At 32.6% G+C, this 19,656-nt stretch overlaps 2 protein-coding genes across 2 annotated transcripts; both read left to right on the forward strand.

Moving 5' to 3' along the window:
• Window positions 1-5,557: 5,557 nt before the first annotated feature.
• LOC18049287 (receptor protein-tyrosine kinase CEPR1) lies at window positions 5,558-8,902 on the forward strand. The gene is made up of 2 exons (XM_006442688.2): window positions 5,558-8,129; window positions 8,352-8,902. The coding sequence occupies exons 1-2, from the start codon at window positions 5,636-5,638 to the stop codon at window positions 8,747-8,749; spliced, it is 2,892 nt and encodes a 963-aa protein (XP_006442751.1). The 5' UTR covers window positions 5,558-5,635; the 3' UTR covers window positions 8,750-8,902.
• A 7,672-nt stretch (window positions 8,903-16,574) lies between these two features.
• Window positions 16,575-19,500, forward strand: LOC18049288 (F-box protein At5g03970). Its single transcript, XM_024186938.1, has 2 exons — window positions 16,575-16,660; window positions 17,965-19,500. The coding sequence occupies exon 2, from the start codon at window positions 17,970-17,972 to the stop codon at window positions 19,206-19,208; it is 1,239 nt and encodes a 412-aa protein (XP_024042706.1). The 5' UTR covers window positions 16,575-16,660; window positions 17,965-17,969; the 3' UTR covers window positions 19,209-19,500.
• Window positions 19,501-19,656: the final 156 nt, after the last annotated feature.

Genomic DNA, 19,656 nt, shown 5'->3' on the forward strand with positions numbered 1-19,656 from the left:
CTTAAATATGTTTAGATTTTAAAAAATTTCAAATCCGTTCAAATTTCCGATGAATAAACAAACAGTTGTATTAGCAAATCTAGGAATATCTTGAAAAAGGATCCCTTCAAAAAGTGTTGTTTGTCCTGTCACTATGAGCTTGATTTTTCATCTTTCTTATTTTGGTATACACTTTCAATAATTATTTTGGTATGCTACAGAATGGTTAAGCCAGCACTTTTGACACGTGGTCTTTAAATAAGATGAACTTCATGACCACAGCCTCGTTCTTCTATATTTGACTATTTAGACCAGATTGGCCGGCACAAGGAGTAAAAAACTGAACTCATGAACTTTCTTTCAGTTCATCTTCATTAATTGGCGTCCACAATTTTGTGAGCATTGGCCTGAGGAATTGCAGGCCCAAATTTTAATTTCGAACTCGGCTGGTCAGCGGGAGTCGCTATCTAGGGGCGGCTCAATCATATTTTAGGTCTTAGGCAAATTGTTTTAGTTAGATTTTAAAAAAAATTGAGGTAAAATTTATGTATTAATTATATTAAAATTTTATTTATTTAAAATCAATTTCTCTAACTTTTGAGATGCAAAATTATTAATCAAAATTTTTATATTCTAATTTTCTTAGTATATCTTTCTCAATAGAGAATATAGTTAATCTATTTCATCTTTCCCATGACATAGTTGATCTTAAATAAGTTTTTATCAATGGCTCTTTTTTGAGATTAAACTAACTTTTCTATTTTTCTCTTGGTTTTGAAGTTTTTCTATTAACAATTATGCTAGATAATTACAACGAAACAACCTATGAACACAATAACATTTAAAAAAAACAAAATAATTTAATAACATAATTAATTAATAAGAGAATGGAAAGATAGAACTTGGAAATTTGAGAACCATAACTTTGATGGATTGAGGCTTTGAGTAGCAATGATTAATGGAAAGTAAAACAATTAATTTTTTTTTCTTAAGTGAAATGTAGGTAGAAAAAATAGTTTTTTCACCAAAGCAATAGGTTTCATGTATTTTTTTATTGGAAAAAGATATTAATGGATAATAATTTTAAAAAATATGTGGCCTTTGTAGAGTTTTAGATGAAATATATGGAGGAAATAAATGGGATTAAAATTGTTAATTATAATGTTAAAATGAGACATTAATAACTATAATTTAGGAATAAAATTAGGGACCTTCATCTATAATGGGGCCCTAGACAATCGCCTAAGTTGCCTAAGGGAAGAGTCACCTATGTCGCTATCTGCCTCTGCAGTGATTAATGGGAATAATAAAGGGTCTTGAGCTATGCAGGACATAGTCGTCCAATCACTCACAGAAACGTTAAACCCATAAATTTCGGTTGTTATTTGCTGCCTTTTATTGCTATTACGGCCGCAAAGGATCCCGTAAAAAGCGTTTTGTGGCCTAGTAATGTAACGCTTAATTAACGAAGTTCAAGTTTAACTCTGTGTTAAGCAGCTGTCCTTTTAAGACTGAGGTTCTGAATTTGAATTTTAGTGAGTGCATGAGTTGGATGAAGAAAAAAAAAGTCCTTAATTTATGCCATCTGCCACGGCGCCCGATTCCTCCACGTTGAAAAGTCTATTCTTGTAAACAAAACTTGTATTGGAGACATTACCATCTTGAGCTTGAGTGAAGTGATGTGTTCTGACTTCTGATAATTAAAATTGAACTTCTTAATACAAATATATGCTGATTTTGATGATTTTTTTATTTACTATTTTTTTATTTTTTTTAATGGTAGATCAATCACTGCGGAGGCAATTATAAATTAGTGAGAGAGCCACTAATTCTTAGACTTCCATATACATAGGCTTTAAACAAAATCAATGGCTTGCTTTAGAATGATTTTGAATGTAACTATTTTACTTATTGTACCGTACCAAAATTTTATTCTTATTTTTATTTTTAATAAAGGATGGTCAAAATTTAAATTTAAATTTTAAAGTCCCTACCTCCTCCAAGATACGGATTCAAGTGATTAGTTAAAAAAAATTACTTAAAAATAACTGGATCAAACCCCTTTAAACAAATCAAAATATACTAAATTCTAATTGATTAACCGTTATCTATATCTACTAATTGCAATCTCATAACTCTAATAGCGGCTGATATGAAAGATAGACTTGTTTAATATCATGCAACAATATGATTATGAGTTTAACTATTAAGAATTAACAAAAAAAAAAACCCAATTCTCGATCCTATCTTATGAAATTGAAATGCAAAAGAAATGAGGGGAGAATTGACTCTTATTCCGTCACTTTAAAAAGAATAATATACTTAAACAAAAGGTGTAATAGGGAATAAACATGCTAATAATAATTAATAATGCCAAGGGACGCGGCCAGCCGTAGCATTGCAATCAGCATAATCATAATTTTGTGTGGATGTGGCAATCTTTAGCCCCTTCATTTCAACTTTTATTTGTTTAATTTTCCAATGGATTGGAGGAAAAAAATGGAAAAAAAAATTGAGATGCTGCATCATCCACAATACCTTTTGAGATAGGTGGGCATCTTTATTTCTTTAGCTTTGCTTTGCTTTGCAGTTCATCATGAGCACTTTGTTCCATCCAACAGAGATTCCCATTGATGATTCATGGGCTCAAAAAATGGTTTGGGCCTTCACTATTGGGCCCAATTTTTGTGACAAATGGTGATATGTGGGACCATCAAATTTAGTGGAAGAGAAGAATGAAATTGTGATTCTAAAAAAATTTTAGAATGCTTTATATATATTACAACCAATTGATGCATGAATGACATGTGTAGTTGAATTTAATACAACCACTATTTTTATTATGGTTTTTTAAAATAAATACACACATGTCATGACATTATTTACTTGTTGTATGACTGACATGGTACCTCAGATGTATTTTAAAATTTTTAGTGATCCTGTGGTAAAAGCCACTCGTCTTTTTGAGAGGTGCCACATAGCTTATAAATATAATTTAAAGAAAATCTTGAATATATTCACCATATGATTCGGCTGGTTTTCATTTGAAAAGTTAAATAAATAAGAAAACCAAAATCCTAGGGATACCACAGCATCAAAATGCATATTTAGAAAACGAAGAAAAAGAAAAAGGAAGTTCAAGATTTTTGTTTCGTATTGCAGTACTGAGACTTATAAATTAGCCAAGTAACTCACTTATTAAATAGTAAAAATATGATTTTTTTTTTCTTAAGTAACTTAATGGCAACTCAGTGTCCTGTCCAATCGCGTCAATATGATTGAAACTGCAAAAATCTTTTTTTTTAATACAAAGAATTTTACTAACTCAATTAATTGACATCTATAAAATAAAGTCATTAATAGAGTTACTTGCAGTAATTATGGCCTCTCCAGCTATCATTTGAGATACATTACAGGAATAATTTCAATAATTTTGGAGCCTAAGATGACAAGGCAAAATTATGATCAACCTACGAAACAAATTGTCTTGATAAATAAATAAAGAAGAAAAAGAATTCGATGGGGCTAACGGGAGAGAAATAATTGAACTTCTTTAAGACTTTAGCAAGCCTAGCAGAGACGGATCACAAATCCCAGCAAAGATTTTTCATTCCGTGGACAACAACAACATATTAATGGAAAGAAAAAGAAAGGGCATAACTGTACTTTTCCGGTACCTTTATTACTTTAATTCTTCAATATCACATAAACAATCAATTTCGAATATGGTCCCAGCCCTGTAGTGCAAATTCCCCAACAAGATTTTATTTAGATAATAATATAATATAACGGACATGAAATTATATATTCTTCCCCACCCGGTAAAGGAATTTAATAAAAATTAAAAAATTCCTTACACGTGTTACAGGTGTTGATTTTGGAACACTAAAGTTTTAAATTATAATAATTTGCCCAATATATATGGTCAACTCAACACAGCATGCTTCTGTACGTAATTACTAATTATTTACTCTTAGTTGTTAATTAAGGCAATTAGGATGGACTGGTTGCGATCAAAATGGCATAAAAGCATGATACAGAAAGTTGAGGATTCATAAATTATACACAAAGGTTAAACAAACTATAATTATTTCCAGGTACTTGTTAAATGTGAATTTAATATTTTATAACACCGTAAAATATTTTTACAATACTGAAAAATCATTTTTTAATAAAGAAAATAAGTTCACACTAGAAGTACTCAAACAAACCAAAAGAGAATTTACCATTTTGTAGCCAATGGGATTTGTCCTTCCTGTGATCGAATTCATATGCTTGATGCTTGATCGTGTCGTTTTAAGAAGAAAAACAAAAGATGCTTTAATTGCTTGGCCAATTTGGTCCTAGTCTACTTGCTTTATTTTATTACCCAGATCAGGTCCCATAAGAACCTACAACGATAGAAGTTGAAGTCCACTTGTATATACTATATGGTTTAATACATTTGGAACGTACAAGAAAACTGGAGATCGCATGGGTCATAACATTCAAATTAGAAATGGTAAAAATACCCGCCCGGTCCGGACCCGGACCGTACCCGGGCGTTGCGGGCCGGGTATTACCCGGCCCGGGTATGAAACCGGGTCGGTCTTGGGCATCACTTGATAAACCCGGAACCCGGATTTTATTAAAAAAATTATAAAATATATATTATTTTAAATATTTTATATTTATTTGACTCATTTATTATATATATATATATAATTTTAAACACTTAAAGTTTATATTTTCATGTCAAATTTTATTGAAATAAATTTAAAACTTATAAAATTACCAAAAAATAAAAAATATATACACATAAAATATTAAAAAATATAAAATTCGGGTACTCGGATTAAAACCCGGCCCGGACCCGAACCCGAACCCGGACCGATTACATCCGGGCAGGGTCCGGTCATGGCAATACCCGGACCCGGCCCGGGGTTTTGCCATCTCTAATTCAAATCTCTCGGCAATAAAAAAAAAAATTTAATATTATCTCCATATGTGTAATCCATTGTGTTGACAAGCAAGGAATCAATGATTCAATTTCAAGTGGATACATAAATTTATGTGGATACATAAATTCAATAATTATAAATAATAAAATTATTTATATTATTTTATAAGGAAGTAAAGGGATGAGTAAAGTCGAAATTAATTTTTTAATCCGTTATTTTTTTTTAGGATTCGAACTTAAGTGACTAATTAAATAAAAATATTTAAAACTACTCGGCCAAGCCTTGGGAATGATGAAAATTAAGTTTAATAATAAAAAGATACACAAAATATTTTACACTGTTCTCACTAATATTTTCTGAGAAAGAGTTGAACGTAGTGTAGTTGGTAGTAATATGCTGTACAGGTGCATGAGTTGGTGGGTATAAACATAAAGCCTCTTTATATATGAAAAAGATAGAATGTGTACACCTCTATAACTCTCTTTATGTATGAAAAAGATAAGATGTTTATACCCATATAACCTTGCTTTTTCATCATCAAGGTCTTATTCCTGCTGCACCCCAAATGATTCCCTATATCAACCCATTTATATACTTCTACTCTTCTTCACCCTCTTCCTTGCAACAACCACCTTTAGCTGAGAGCTAGATACCACACTGTCTCTTAGCCTTCCTCTCTGTTTATTTTTATTTTTATTTTTATTTTTTTCTCTAAAATGGCTCTAAAATCCATTTTCTTCCTTCTTGTGTTACTTACTGGTCTGTCCAATCCTTCTCAAGCCATCAGTGTTAACCATGAGTCTCAGTTTTTCAAGCTTATGAAGACCTCTCTATCAGGAGATAAGTTGTCTGATTGGGATATTGATGGAGGCAAACCTTACTGCAATTTTTCAGGAATTAGCTGCAATGATCAAGGGCATGTCAGCATGATTGACATCTCAGGTTGGTTACTGGCTGGCCAATTTCCATCTGGTGTATGCGCTTACCTGCCTGAGTTACAAGTCCTTCGTCTTGCCCGGAACCATGTCGACGGCAGCAACTTACTTGACAGTATAGTCAATTGCTCTCTCCTGGAAGAGCTCAACATGAGTTTTATGTACCTCACGGGAACACTTCCGGATTTTTCTCCTATGCAAAATCTGCGGAGACTTGACCTGTCAAACAACCTCTTCACAGGCCAGTTCCCCTTGTCGGTGTTCAATCTTACTAATCTTGAGGTGCTCAGTTTCAATGAAAATCCAGGTTTCAAGTTATGGAAACTGCCAGAGAGTAGTATTTTTAGGCTGACAAAGCTTCGGATTATGGTCTTAGCAACATGCGCGTTGCACGGTCAGATTCCAGCGTCAATAGGAAACGTGACTTCACTCACAGATCTTGAATTGACTGGGAATTTCATCACGGGTCATATTCCTCCGGAGATTGGATTGCTGAAGAACTTGCGACAGCTTGAATTGTACTACAATCAACAGCTTGCTGGCACTATACCTGAGGAGCTTGGAAACTTAACAGAGCTCACAGATTTAGACATGTCGGTTAATCACTTGAGTGGAAAAATTCCGGAATCCATTCTCAGGCTTCCCAAGCTTCGAGTCTTGCAGCTTTACAACAACAGCCTTTCAGGAGAAATCTCAAGTGTCATTGCAAATTCAACAACCTTGACCATGTTATCACTTTATGACAATTCTCTAACAGGGGAAGTTCCTCAGGATTTGGGACAGTGGTCACCATTGGTTGTTCTTGACCTATCAGAGAACAAACTATCAGGTCCACTTCCAGCAAAGGTCTGCAGTAGAGGTAAACTACAATACTTTCTTGTTCTGCAAAATATGTTTTCAGGAGTGTTGCCTGATAGTTTAGCTAGATGCAAAAATCTTTTGCGGTTTCGAGTAAGTAATAACCATTTGGAGGGGTCAATACCAGAAGGTATTCTGAGTCTTCCCCATGTGTCAATTATTGACTTGAGTTACAACAGTTTCAGTGGTCCAATTGCTAATACAGTTGGAAATGCTAGAAACTTGTCAGAATTGTTCATGCAGAGAAACCAGATTTCAGGGTTTATACCGTCTGAAATTTATCGAGCTATCAGTCTGGTGAAAATTGATCTTAGTGATAATCTCTTGTCCGGTCCAATACCTTCCGGAATTGGAAACCTGAAGAAGCTAAATCTACTCATGTTGCAAAGCAACAAGCTCAATTCTTCCATTCCAAACTCATTGTCTTCGTTAAAATCTCTTAATGTCCTTGATCTCTCCAACAACCTCCTGACTGGATATATCCCAGAGAGCCTCTGTGAATTGTTACCCAACTCCATCAACTTTTCAAACAATCGGCTTTCTGGTCCAATTCCTCTGTCATTGATTAAAGAGGGGTTAGTAGAAAGCTTCTCAGGCAACCCAGGTCTATGTGTTTCAGTGTCTGTTAATTCGTCAGATAAAAACTTCCCTTTGTGCCCTCATACAAAAACCCGAAGAAGGCTAAGTTCTATATGGGCAGTAGTAACTTCAGCAGTTATCATTTTCATAGGCCTTCTCCTCTTCTTAAAACGCCGATTCAGTAAACAGAGAGCGATCACGGAACCCGATGAGACCTTGTCTTCATCATTCTTTCCTTATGATGTTAAGAGCTTCCATAGGATCAGCTTTGATCAAAGAGAGATCCTTGAGGCCATGACTGAAAAGAACAAAGTGGGACAAGGTGGGTCTGGGACAGTGTATAAAATCGACTTGAACAGTGGAGAGGTGGTTGCAGTGAAGAAGTTGTGGAGCCAAAGAACAAAAGTCTCTGCATCAGATACGGATCAGTTGCAATTGGACAAGGGGCTGAAAACTGAAGTTGAGACTCTGGGAAATATCAGGCACAAAAACATAGTCAAATTATACTGCTACTTCTCCAGTTTGTATTGCAATCTCTTGGTTTATGAGTACATGCCAAATGGAAATCTCTGGGATGCCCTCCATAAAGGATTGGTTCATCTGGATTGGCCAACTCGCCACAAGATTGCATTTGGAGTTGCTCAGGGTTTGGCTTACCTCCATCATGGTCTTTTGTCACCTATCATTCACAGAGATATCAAGTCAACCAACATCCTCCTTGATGTCAATTACCAGCCCAAGGTTGCAGACTTTGGCATTGCCAAAGTTTTGCAAGCTAGAGGAGGCAAAGATTCCACTACTACAGTTATTGCAGGCACCTATGGTTACTTGGCTCCTGGTAAATATTTTCTCATCCAACTCTCTCTATTATTTCCTTAACATTAAAGTTGCTATAATTGAAAATTTTTCAATATTAAGTCAAAAAACAAACACATTTAAAACAGCTGAATGATTGAACCTGAATCAGTTTCAGTACTCAGTAAAAGGAAAAAAAAAAAAAGTCCCGTAGTATTTTATATCCTATGTTTGGGTTAATTTATCATCCGAATTCTTGTAACAGAATACGCTTATTCGTCAAAAGCAACAACCAAGTGTGATGTCTACAGTTTTGGAGTAGTGTTAATGGAGCTAATAACTGGGAGGAAACCAGTAGAGGATGATTTTGGAGACAATAAGAATATCATCTACTGGGTTTCAACAAAAGTGGACACCAAGGAAGGAATTATGGAGGTCTTGGACAAAAAATTATCAGGATCATTCCGGGATGAGATGATTGAGGTTCTACGGATTGCAATCCGCTGTACAAGCAAGTCACCTGCCACACGCCCAACCATGAATGAGGTTGTTCAGCTGCTGGCTGAGGCTGACCCTTGTAGATTCGAATCTTGCAAGTTTCCAAATAAGTCCAATAAAGAATCATCCAATGCCACCAAGATTAAGAATCCCTCAGAATTATGAAAAAGCATGAGGAGCAAGCATGATTGGGTTTTAGGGAAAGCGGTACATGATCTACAGTATACAACGACTGTATTATATTAAGAGACTTGTCACGAAGAAAGATTGTTGTTGCTTTTAGCTATTTACTACTAATTAGCTTTGTATATATTTACCAACCGGATTTTGATTCAATGCTGAGTTGAATATTGTGATGAACTGTTTATATTATGGTTAGAAGTTATTAGGTAATAAATAATATGTAATTAAATCTTAATTATATACTACTATAATTGCAGGTGTGTCCGAAGACTATCAAAAAGTTATGACATCTCAGCTTAGGTAGCTCAGTACTAGATCCGAATTCTTATCTCTAATCCTTTTTCCTTTTCCCTTTTTCTTTTCATGTAAGCACTTGAAAAATGTAATCAGTGCAACTGCTTTGGTATAACGCACAGCATATATCTATATATTTATAAAAGATATCCACAAATGAAATAATTCTCTAGCTTTTGAGAGCTTTGTTTTTTCCTCTTTATCTTTATTTGCTCTTTATTTCATGAGATTGATACAAAGCAAAGAGACTCCACACGCAGGCTTCTCTTTTTGCATTCAAGTTGGGGCTCCTGATTCTCATTTTAATAATTAAGTCATGATTCGTAATCCCACTGGAAAAAAGTCAAAAGATGAAATGGCCCAATTGATTGATAGAGAGCATCTTGTCTCGACATAAGCTAGGGACGGGTGAAAGCAGAAGCCATTTTTATTTTTATTATTTTTCCTGTTTCATCATTTTTTCCTATGAGAATTTTGATAATTCTATAGATAGTGAGCGATCAACGAACCTCCACCCTTCAAGTTGCAATTCCCTTTATATGGTAAAAGGTATTCTGAGAGAGACATGGATTCTTCCATTACTTCTTAAAGATGAATATCATCTCAAATATTCTATAAAAAGTTTTAGTTACAGTTCTATTCAGCTAATTGATAAATTTTCATCTAGATTCAGCCATTTGCCATAAGATTGGATGATAAAATTAATCAATGCCATTGTTGCTTAAAACTAAGATGTGATGGGCCAAAGTTAGAAGTTCGAAAATGAGTCAAGAAACTGAAGAAATAATCAAAAGAGTTTGTACATATAAATAGATTTGAGTTTGAGACATTGGTTCTGAGACCATGTTATAAAAGTTACCTAACTAAAAACTTAAGTTGATAAATGAGAATCTAATAATAATATTTAAGACAAGTCTTAATAATAGTAGTTACTTTGATCATACATGTCGACTGTGTACAACATCAAATGCAACTATATATTAACATTCTAGACATTAATTAATTCTTCAACTCCATTGAATCACAATCATTCAGACTGAAGAATAACAAAATTGCACGTGTTAGCAGCATGATGCTAATGCACTGGCACGTGCAAGTGTGGCAACTTGTGGGTGGTTGGCGGGGACCTCTTAGAAGAATAAGGTCCAATTTAATTCAAGGAGAAAAATGCTTTCTTTTCGGATGGTGGAGACTCCATAAACAAAAAGGGAGAAGCACTGATGAATGAATGGAATAGTTCTTTGGGGGGGAAGAAAACAAAAATATAAATATAAAAATCAACAACAAATGTACTCAGTATTGTATGCTAGTACTACACTATTGACTATTCCCAATGGCTATATAAAATTCGAAAAACAACATTGGCACAATTAGCAAAAGCATGTAATGATGACTTTCACTCAGTTACATGTACAGAACAAGCTAACAAAAAGTTATCATGCAATACTTATCAAAATATATACCTTTTGGTTTGTCAAATGGGTGCCCCTCCACTTCCTGAACTGATAAAGCGCAAGTTAGTAAACTGTGAATAATGGGATGAACAGTGAACTGAAAGTGGTGAAGGCGAACCAATCCAGGAAATTCACAGTGATGATAATAATTACCGACTGAAAATAATATCTATAAATGTCCATTCTTCAGGAAATTCACAAGTCATATGTCCGCCATTTGGTGATTTTCGAGCCAAAATTATTATGTTTCATAAGGCATATGTCCACCATTCAGAGATTTTGGAGCCAAAATTATCAATTTCTCATCATCAATTGTGCCGTATCCCAGAATTTGCGTCGACAGTTTTGGGATTCAAATCCAAATATCCCTTCATTGACGAGATAATACAAAACGATTAATAATACTTTATTAGTTTTCTTATGCCACATCATAGAATAATTACAAAATAATTGTCTCGCGAAAATTACTTATCTAACTAATAATAGAATTTTCAAATCTAAGTCAATGTATTATTGTCGCTTAATCATAGAAGTTGACCAAATTAATTGATCGATATTACCATCTAACTTAAGGTGCCGAAATATAAATCCATAAGCTTATGTTTCTAATTTTTTTTCTTAAAAAGTAAGAGAATGGACAAAACCGAAAGTAAATATTTTAGCATTTTACCTTTTTCATAATTCAAATTATTCTTATGGTCAACTAAAGTAATCTATTTAAAAACCACTCATTTAGCCAAGCCTTGAAGGCTATGTTTGTAAACTAGATGGCTACAAATGAAATAAATTAGGGTCCCTATATAATGCTGAAATTTATTTACAGTATCAATAATGTTTCAAATGTGTACCATTAGATTTAATCAATGGTATACGATATTTGTATTTAAAAAATTTAAGTAATTTAAAAATAATTGTAACCGGTTTGTTAAGGATTAAAGAGATGGAGAATTTTTGTAAAATAATTGTTACCACCGTTAGAGTTTAAAATAATTTCACTTGAATAGCATATTTTATTTAAAATTCACTTTTCATTCCTCCTTTAAATATGTAATGTTATAATTTTTTTAACATAAATATTTCAAAAGCTATTACTATTAATTATAAGATATGATATCTATTAGATTATCTGACCAAATCAAATAAATAAATTGTAGTTATAAAATTTATATATCGTGTAGTACCAATAAATAACATAACTAAGTACATATATTTAAGTGAATGTCATAAATCACATCTACAAACTCATGGATGAGATTGTTTGTAATCTAAAAAGTACTTGATCATTGTAAATTTAATGTCGCATATTAAAATACTCGTTAGTTAGTATACTTTTAAGCACCATTCTATAGTTGATCATAAGGTATATATTATTTTTAATAACCATTTAGCATACCTATTCCATGAAATTATGGTTTATATTACAACTAATATTTTATATGGTAGAAAATTATCCAAGCCTTATAAAATTTAAGTTTCACAATCATATATATTTTTATTTTATTTTCAAATATCACTTTGTTAATTTCATAAAAGTTAAATCTAACATATACTTGCAATTTGTTTTAGTTTATGAAGCATGACATATTATTTTATTGATATCTTTTGCTTGTAATTGTAAAATTTTATTTTACTAAGAGTCATTACTATTATTATGATAATTAATGTGGCAATAAATAAAATATTACCTCCAATAATATTTACGTGGAAAGAATAAGAAAAAAATTATTTTTATATTTTTATATTTTCATTATAAAAACATGATTTGGGAAACTTTAGCTTAAAATTTTCATACAAAAATTTGAGCCATCAATCTCTCACAATCTAACGATTGATAATGAAAGTTAAAACAACTTTTTATGATATTATATCATCCATCATTGAATTGTATGAAATTAATAATTTACGTTTTATGTAAAAATTTAAATTAAAATAACCTAACTCTAAAAGTATGTATCCAAGCCATCAAGTAGTTATATACATATATATATTTCAATTATAGTTGTTGAATAAAATATTTCTTATTTGTTGAAACGCATATAGTATCATTAATGAAACATAGATTAAATAATTTATTACTATGCCTTTTACGATCATGATTGTTTAACTATTAATGGTTTTATAATTAAATTCATACAATACAAATTATTATAAGGCCTTATGAAATAACTTTATACAAAGTATTATTGAAATAATATTACATGTTAATTACATTTATTTTAATGTGTGTGTGCGCGCATGCGTGTCTTTAATAATAAATGTAGAATTAAAAAAATGTGAAATTGTAAAGTTATAGATAGTAAACAATAATTTTAAAAAATTATTTTTATTTTTTCCATTTTTTTAGTGACTTAAAAAATATTATAAATTGATTAGATAAAAAATAATTTAAAGTATGAAGAAATACCACAATTTGAAAATTACTAGTTACATGATTACTTATCCATTAGAATTAAGTTAAGGGTAAAGATTCTAATACTTAGTCCAACGATCCCATTATTCATTATACGATTTTTATCCCAACATAACAGAAATTTTCTTTTATCAATTAACTAAAATAATATATATATATATATATATATATATTTACTTGCAACCTAAAGGTTATCTGTTATTCTTTAATTAATTAATTTTTATCCGTTATGCTAAATGAATGATAGAGATTAAACACTTAAATCAAAGAGCTATAACAATCCCATTATTAATCTATTTGAGTTCACCAAAATATTTACAAAACCCATAATTTAATAAAAATTCATATCACTAAAATTTTTACAATGTAAATTACTATTATAAGCAAATAATTATTATCAAAGAAATTTTTTTACTTTCCACACCTTATTTGAGCCTATCTCTAAAACTTTTTACAATGAATATTCATATTTTGTAAAGTAGAAGTGACGTGGGATGAAAGCGGTACCATATTTCATTCTAGCATACGTTCTTAAAAACTCAAGAAGGAGGGCTCTCACAAAGGAGAAAATATCTCAATTGGAAAAATACTGAATATTATTGAACGAAACTTGTGTCAAGAAACAAGCATACAAGCCTATTTATACCAATTAAGATTATCTTATTCCTAATAAAATTATGATTCCTTTTAAGAAAAAGAATATGACTTAAATAAGAAAATATAAAATAAATCTTAATCAAACTAGAAAAGTGAATTTTAAACTTATACTCTTACTATGACTAGGTTTGTCCTACATCAGTCTCCTCCCTTTAGAAGAACTCATCCTCGAGTTGATTCAATCATATATCAACGGTGAAGGTCCATGATACTCGAACAAGTCTTGAATATTGAAGGTTTTGGAAATATTATAGGTTGCTAGTAGATCCACGACATAAGCATTGTCATCGATTTTTTTGAAGGATACAAAATGGTCCAATCTTCTTTTTCTTGAGCTTGTTGTATTCTTCAATAGGAAATTTGTCCTTGTATAGATGAACCATCACTTGATCTTCTACAACAAAGTATTTGAAGCGCCTATGCTTATTTGCCTCTGCCTTGTACTTAGTAGTAGAGTTTCTAACTTCTTCTTAATTTCCTCATGAACATTGATTATTTTGTCTACCATACGATCAGCAATGATATTCATTCTAGGTAGTTTAGACAAAGGAACCAAGTTTAAGGCATATAAAAGAGGTCTAATGTAGACAATCTCAAAAGGTGACTTCCCACTTGATCGATTGGGCATATTATTATAAGTGAACTTTGCTTAAAGTAAAATATAATCCCATTGGCAGGGATTTTCTTAAACCAAGCTTCACATAATATTGACTATAAGATAGTTTCATCATCAATACAATCAAAATATCTTTTTCAATGTATACAGTAAGTTATCACTTAATTTGTTCTTAAAATATTTTAATAATAGTAAAATTTTCTTATAATGCAACACAAAAAGCAAACATAAAGAAATGTTAAAATTAAGATTTTGAAACTAGATAAAAGATCAATGGGAATAATTGAAAATTAAAATTAGCTAGACTTTTAACTTAGGAATCAATATTCAAAAACTAAATAATTGAAGGAAAGAGTTTTTAATTTGTGGAAACTGGGATGAAATCTACACACTAACGCATATGCGCTACTCTGATGGGTTACTGCACTACTACCATGACAAACAAATAAAAAAAATATTTTTTTAATATACACATACAAAATTGATTCAGACAAATAGTTTACATACCAAATCAAATTTAGACATACAAATTTTGGACAATAACAACAACAACATTCAAATATAGCCCTAATCAATGTAGTTATTTAACATATATAACCTTTTTGTTCTATTGTTTACATATATTTATTTCTTTTTTAACTATTCTTTTAAAAATATTAACTTCAAATAATCTTATATTAACTTAAGTAATTCAAAATCATACATTACAAAATATCAAACAAATTTTATTTTATTTTATTAAACAATTTTGTTTGGGGGATATATAACGACGAGACCAGCAGTATTAAACGAGGACCTGTCCTGCTCACATATGGGGAGCTTATGTCGCCCAGGCGCATAAGCCTTTTGCCCGTTGCCGAGGAGATCCTTTGTTGGAAATCATGGCATGAGCAGGAATCCTTTACTCAGTACCAAAGATACTTCCTGCTGGACCCGACCTTGGCAGACCCAACCTTAGGTAGTTATCAGAACGACCGCCACTCTCCAAAAATCCAAGCACGAGGCCCACTTAGCCACGATCGCCACTCTCCGAAAACCCAGGCACAAGGCCCACTCAACCGCAACCACAACGTTCAAGCATACGTGACCGGGAATCATGCTAAGATGAAAAACGTGAACGAGAGAAGCCGAATTCTTTGGAAGGCTATAAAGGGGGCGATCAAAGAAGGTAAAAGGATTGGACAAAAACACTAAAAAATAGACTTAAAGAGATCCCAGAGGGTATTCTAGTGGGAACCTCAAGAAAATTCTTAGGGATTTCATTGCTCTAGAAATCACTACAAAGCCAAGAAATTATTGGCAGAGTTTTTTCAAAAATAAGCCCCGATTTTTGACTTGAGCGTCGGAGGGTTTACGTCGGGAAAACCCCGGCGTGCTCTGATCAGTTTTTGTGTGCGCAGGAGTCTGCTGGGGAGAAGCAGCAAGCGTTATAGTTCTGCTTGACTAGAAGGGACAGCGTGAAGTTACATAGAGTCAACTGCAAACTTGAGTGTTGAGGAGAGGTTTTGGTCATGAACGAGCAGACACCAAATCTCGCATCAACAAATTTAATTGTAAAGCTTATAACATATGTAAGAGTTATAGTCAAGCAATATAATTAATTAAGAATTATTATTATGGGAAAATGATTAAATGACACCTATACCCAGAGGTTTATTCAAATGACACATAGATTCCTTTGGTTTGAGGAATAGATATTCATACATACATACATACATATATATATATATATATATATATTTTGAGTAATGAACATTGAACAATTTAACTAACCCAAAGATTAATAATAAAATTTGTCTAATAAATTTATAGTCTTAAAATAATTTTTTAAATATTCAAATAATTTTTAAAAGATTTATTAGTAAATATGGATAAGGAAAATTATTAATCGTCTACCAAAGTTTATCCTGTTATAAAAATACTATAAAATTTTAAGTTTTGTTCAATTTTATACCTAATATATGTAATTTGTATCAACCATCAACTAAAAAGACATAAATATTCTTATGAAAAGATGAAATAAAAGAAAACAAGAATAATAGTAGTATTTATTTTGTAGGGTAATTTTATCTTTTTAGTGGACAATTGACAAATTATAAATAATGGATAAAAATTGAAAAAAAAATTTTGTAATATTTTTTATAATATAATAATTTTTGAATGGATGGCTGGTAATTTCCCTTTGGATAATTTTCAAAGACACCAAAAAAAAAAAAACAGTTTCTTTGTTTATGCTTGAAACTTCAGAGGTGCTTATGTAAATTTGAGTAAAACAGAAGGGTCTTATTATTATTATTGTTATTATTGAAATTCTCCCCAAAAGGACAAGTTATATCAATCCAGAAAACGACATCGTTTCTGAACATGCTCTTTAAGCGACAAGTCCTCTGCATAAGTAGAACTGTTGCCAAGTTCAACGCCTCATGTTTTCGTCATCAAAATCGAAGCATTTGCACTCGCAGGTTCTCTCTCTCTCTCTCTCTATCATGATGTTCATTTTTTCCCTTAAAAAGAATTTGAAGCTGAGCTTCTTTTATTTTTTTCAATTTTTTAAATTTTTTTTTGTCGTGAGTTGATTCAAAATATGTTAAGCATGAAAAATGTTACTTGAGAATGTAAAGTTGGCAAATTCGTTATTCATGTTTCTGGGTATTGCCTCAAGTGTCACAAATTTTTTTCTTTTTTTTAATTTAAGGAAAATCAAATGATGATTGAGATTGTGACTTGTAGATTTTAAATCACCAAGGCATTGTTTGGTTTAAGTTTTTCGAACTTAACTTCCAAAACCAAATAATTAATTAGTACTTGGAGAATGCTGATCAAACAATGTGTTAAAAGAAGTGTTTATATTTATGCTTTATGTTTGGCCAGTGTAAAATTAGCAATATTTGTGTCAAAATATGATGTGGGTCGTTTTAGTTTTATTGAACTTTGAATTTATCGGTTGTGAGCAAATGGTGAAGTTTATTGATTGTGCAATTATCCCATTTGCTGTTATTTTCTATGTTCATAGGATAATATGAAAATGTATAAGTAATTGTAAAATTTACTGCCGCAACTTGTAGATTTACTCCTTTGAATTATGTACTTGAAATCTGTAACAAGATAGATTGTTCGAAGTTGTTGAGTCTTTGTGGCGAGTCCTATGACATATCATATAGATTACACATTTATGCATAGTGGTTAGGTACTCAAGTGGAAAACTTATTTGGAGTTCTTTTATTTATGGCGAGTTTTTATATTATTTGACTTAGTGTCTTCCCCTAGGTGACTAGGTATTAGCTTGTTTAATTTATACTTACCTATGTTCCCATCAGTGTGGGGACCCCCTGCCTTGATAAGCATTCTAACCAGTGTTGGAGTTTCCATTGTCATACTGTAACATTTAGTAGCAATGAACTTGTTGGATGCTACTCTGTTTTGAAACATGAAGTCGATGGTTATAAAGAGGACCACTTGGATTGAGGCCCTTTTGCTATAATTAATGTTGATATGCATGCTCTAAGTGATATAAAGCCCTCTTTTAATCATTGTGCACGTTGTGGCATGATGACCTAGGAATTGCCAACACAACGTGATTCATGCTATGTATCTCAAAGTTTTTGGTGAGATATGAGACTACTTTTAACTAATTTATTGATCCTAATGAGCAGACTTCTGTTTTGGTTGCTTATTGAAGTGCCTGAACTGGTTGTTATGATCATTATTTATTTATTGTAAATTACCTTTCCATTTTATTAACGTATTCGTAAATGCCCTTTGACAGATATTATGGCAGGTGATATCTTGTCTGGTAAAAGAGAGAGAAAATGGTCGTCTTACACTAGCGCTCATGATGCATTGAGCTGTGACGACATCCTATGTGATATCCTTCAGCGATTGCCACCAGAATATGTTGTCAAATTGATTGTTGTATCAAAGAGGTGGCTTAGCTGTATCTGCAGCTATGCTTTTAGGCGCGGTTACCTGAAAAGATGGAAAGTACGCTCTCACCTCCTTGGCTTCTTCGTCTGTAATTCCTTATATCTTGGAAGACCTCAGGGTGGCCTACGCCGTACCCCATCAGAGCCTGCACTCCCATTATTGTCAACTTCTAAAGAAGGTGATGATCTAAAGTATTCTGGGATCCTTAAACAGCTTGGTTACTTTATTGACTCCTCCAATGGCCTTCTTCTTTGTGGCCGCCATCCAAAGTCTTACTATGTGTGGGATCCAATTACTAAACAACAGCACAAACTCCCTCATCCTCGTGTGTACTTTGAAGAGCTATGCATGGCATTCATTGTTGAGGACTCTCCTGATGACTCTATGTGCTACAAAGTCATTCGCGCAAAAAGTGAATGTAAACATGATAAAGCCAACTCTGTCACCATTGAGACTTTCCTTTCAAAGACTAGGACATGGTATTATTCAACGCTCACTTGCAATTCCACTCTGTCGTTGTGTCCTTGGAAAGTAGCCACTGTGATTAGGGGTGTCATTCACTGGTTTGCAATGAGAGGAAATATAGCCATTTATGACCAGGAACATGAAGATAGGCATGTCTCTTTGATTGAACTACCAGATTCATGTGATTTTGATGAGCGTGTTCTTGGTGAATCTTCTGATGGGCTTTTGCAGTACGGTCAAAGTTGTAAGTCGGGAATGGAGATATGGGTTCTGAAGAAAGAACAAGATGGCCACTTATCTACATGCTCCAACAACACCAAATGGATCCTGCGATATAAATGGAATTTCAAAACAATGTGGAAGAGAAATCCCAGAGTTATGACAGCATTCTGTACATGTTCTAAATCCAAAGAAACTCAAATATTGTCACTTCTTCCGCAGAATTCAGAATCTGTCTACATCAGAGCTGGGGATAACATATTTCTTTGTCATCTTAAGAATGGAGAGGTGGAAGTGGTTCAGTATGACGGTTGTGGGTCCTCCATTTTGTGGGATTTCAGCAGAGTAGTTCCATACTTCAAGCCAGCTTGGCCACATTCTTCTATATGTCAGAATGGATAGAGTATGACATGATTATTGTTGTCGTGGCTACTCTTATTTAGAATTGTATGTAAATAAAGCTATGGTACTCGTAAATTAGAGGGTTGAGCTTATTCTGCTGTTAAGTTTTCAAGCTTATTAATGGTGGATGCTGATGTATATACTCTTAACCTTTCACTGAAGGTAGATGCTGGATGGTCTCAGCATCTTTCTTGTGTGTTTGTGTCCTAAACTTTGAAACAGCATAGGTGGAAATTTTGTGCTCGTCTCTGCTATGTCAATAGTCACCGTTGCTTCTCGGATTTTGAGTTAATTTTACTGTTTAATATCGTACAGATGTCCCATTAGTGGATGCTGATTATCCTTGGTTTCTGAATTTTTTTTTTCAAATAGTTTAAATGAATGAATGTAAATTTGTAAATTTCACTAGTGCTTTCACAAAATATATATCATTGGTTATTAAAGATCG

This window comes from Citrus clementina, unplaced genomic scaffold (genome assembly GCF_000493195.1).
Source record: "Citrus clementina cultivar Clemenules unplaced genomic scaffold, Citrus_clementina_v1.0 scaffold_3, whole genome shotgun sequence".
NCBI classification, from domain to species: domain Eukaryota; kingdom Viridiplantae; phylum Streptophyta; class Magnoliopsida; order Sapindales; family Rutaceae; genus Citrus; species Citrus x clementina.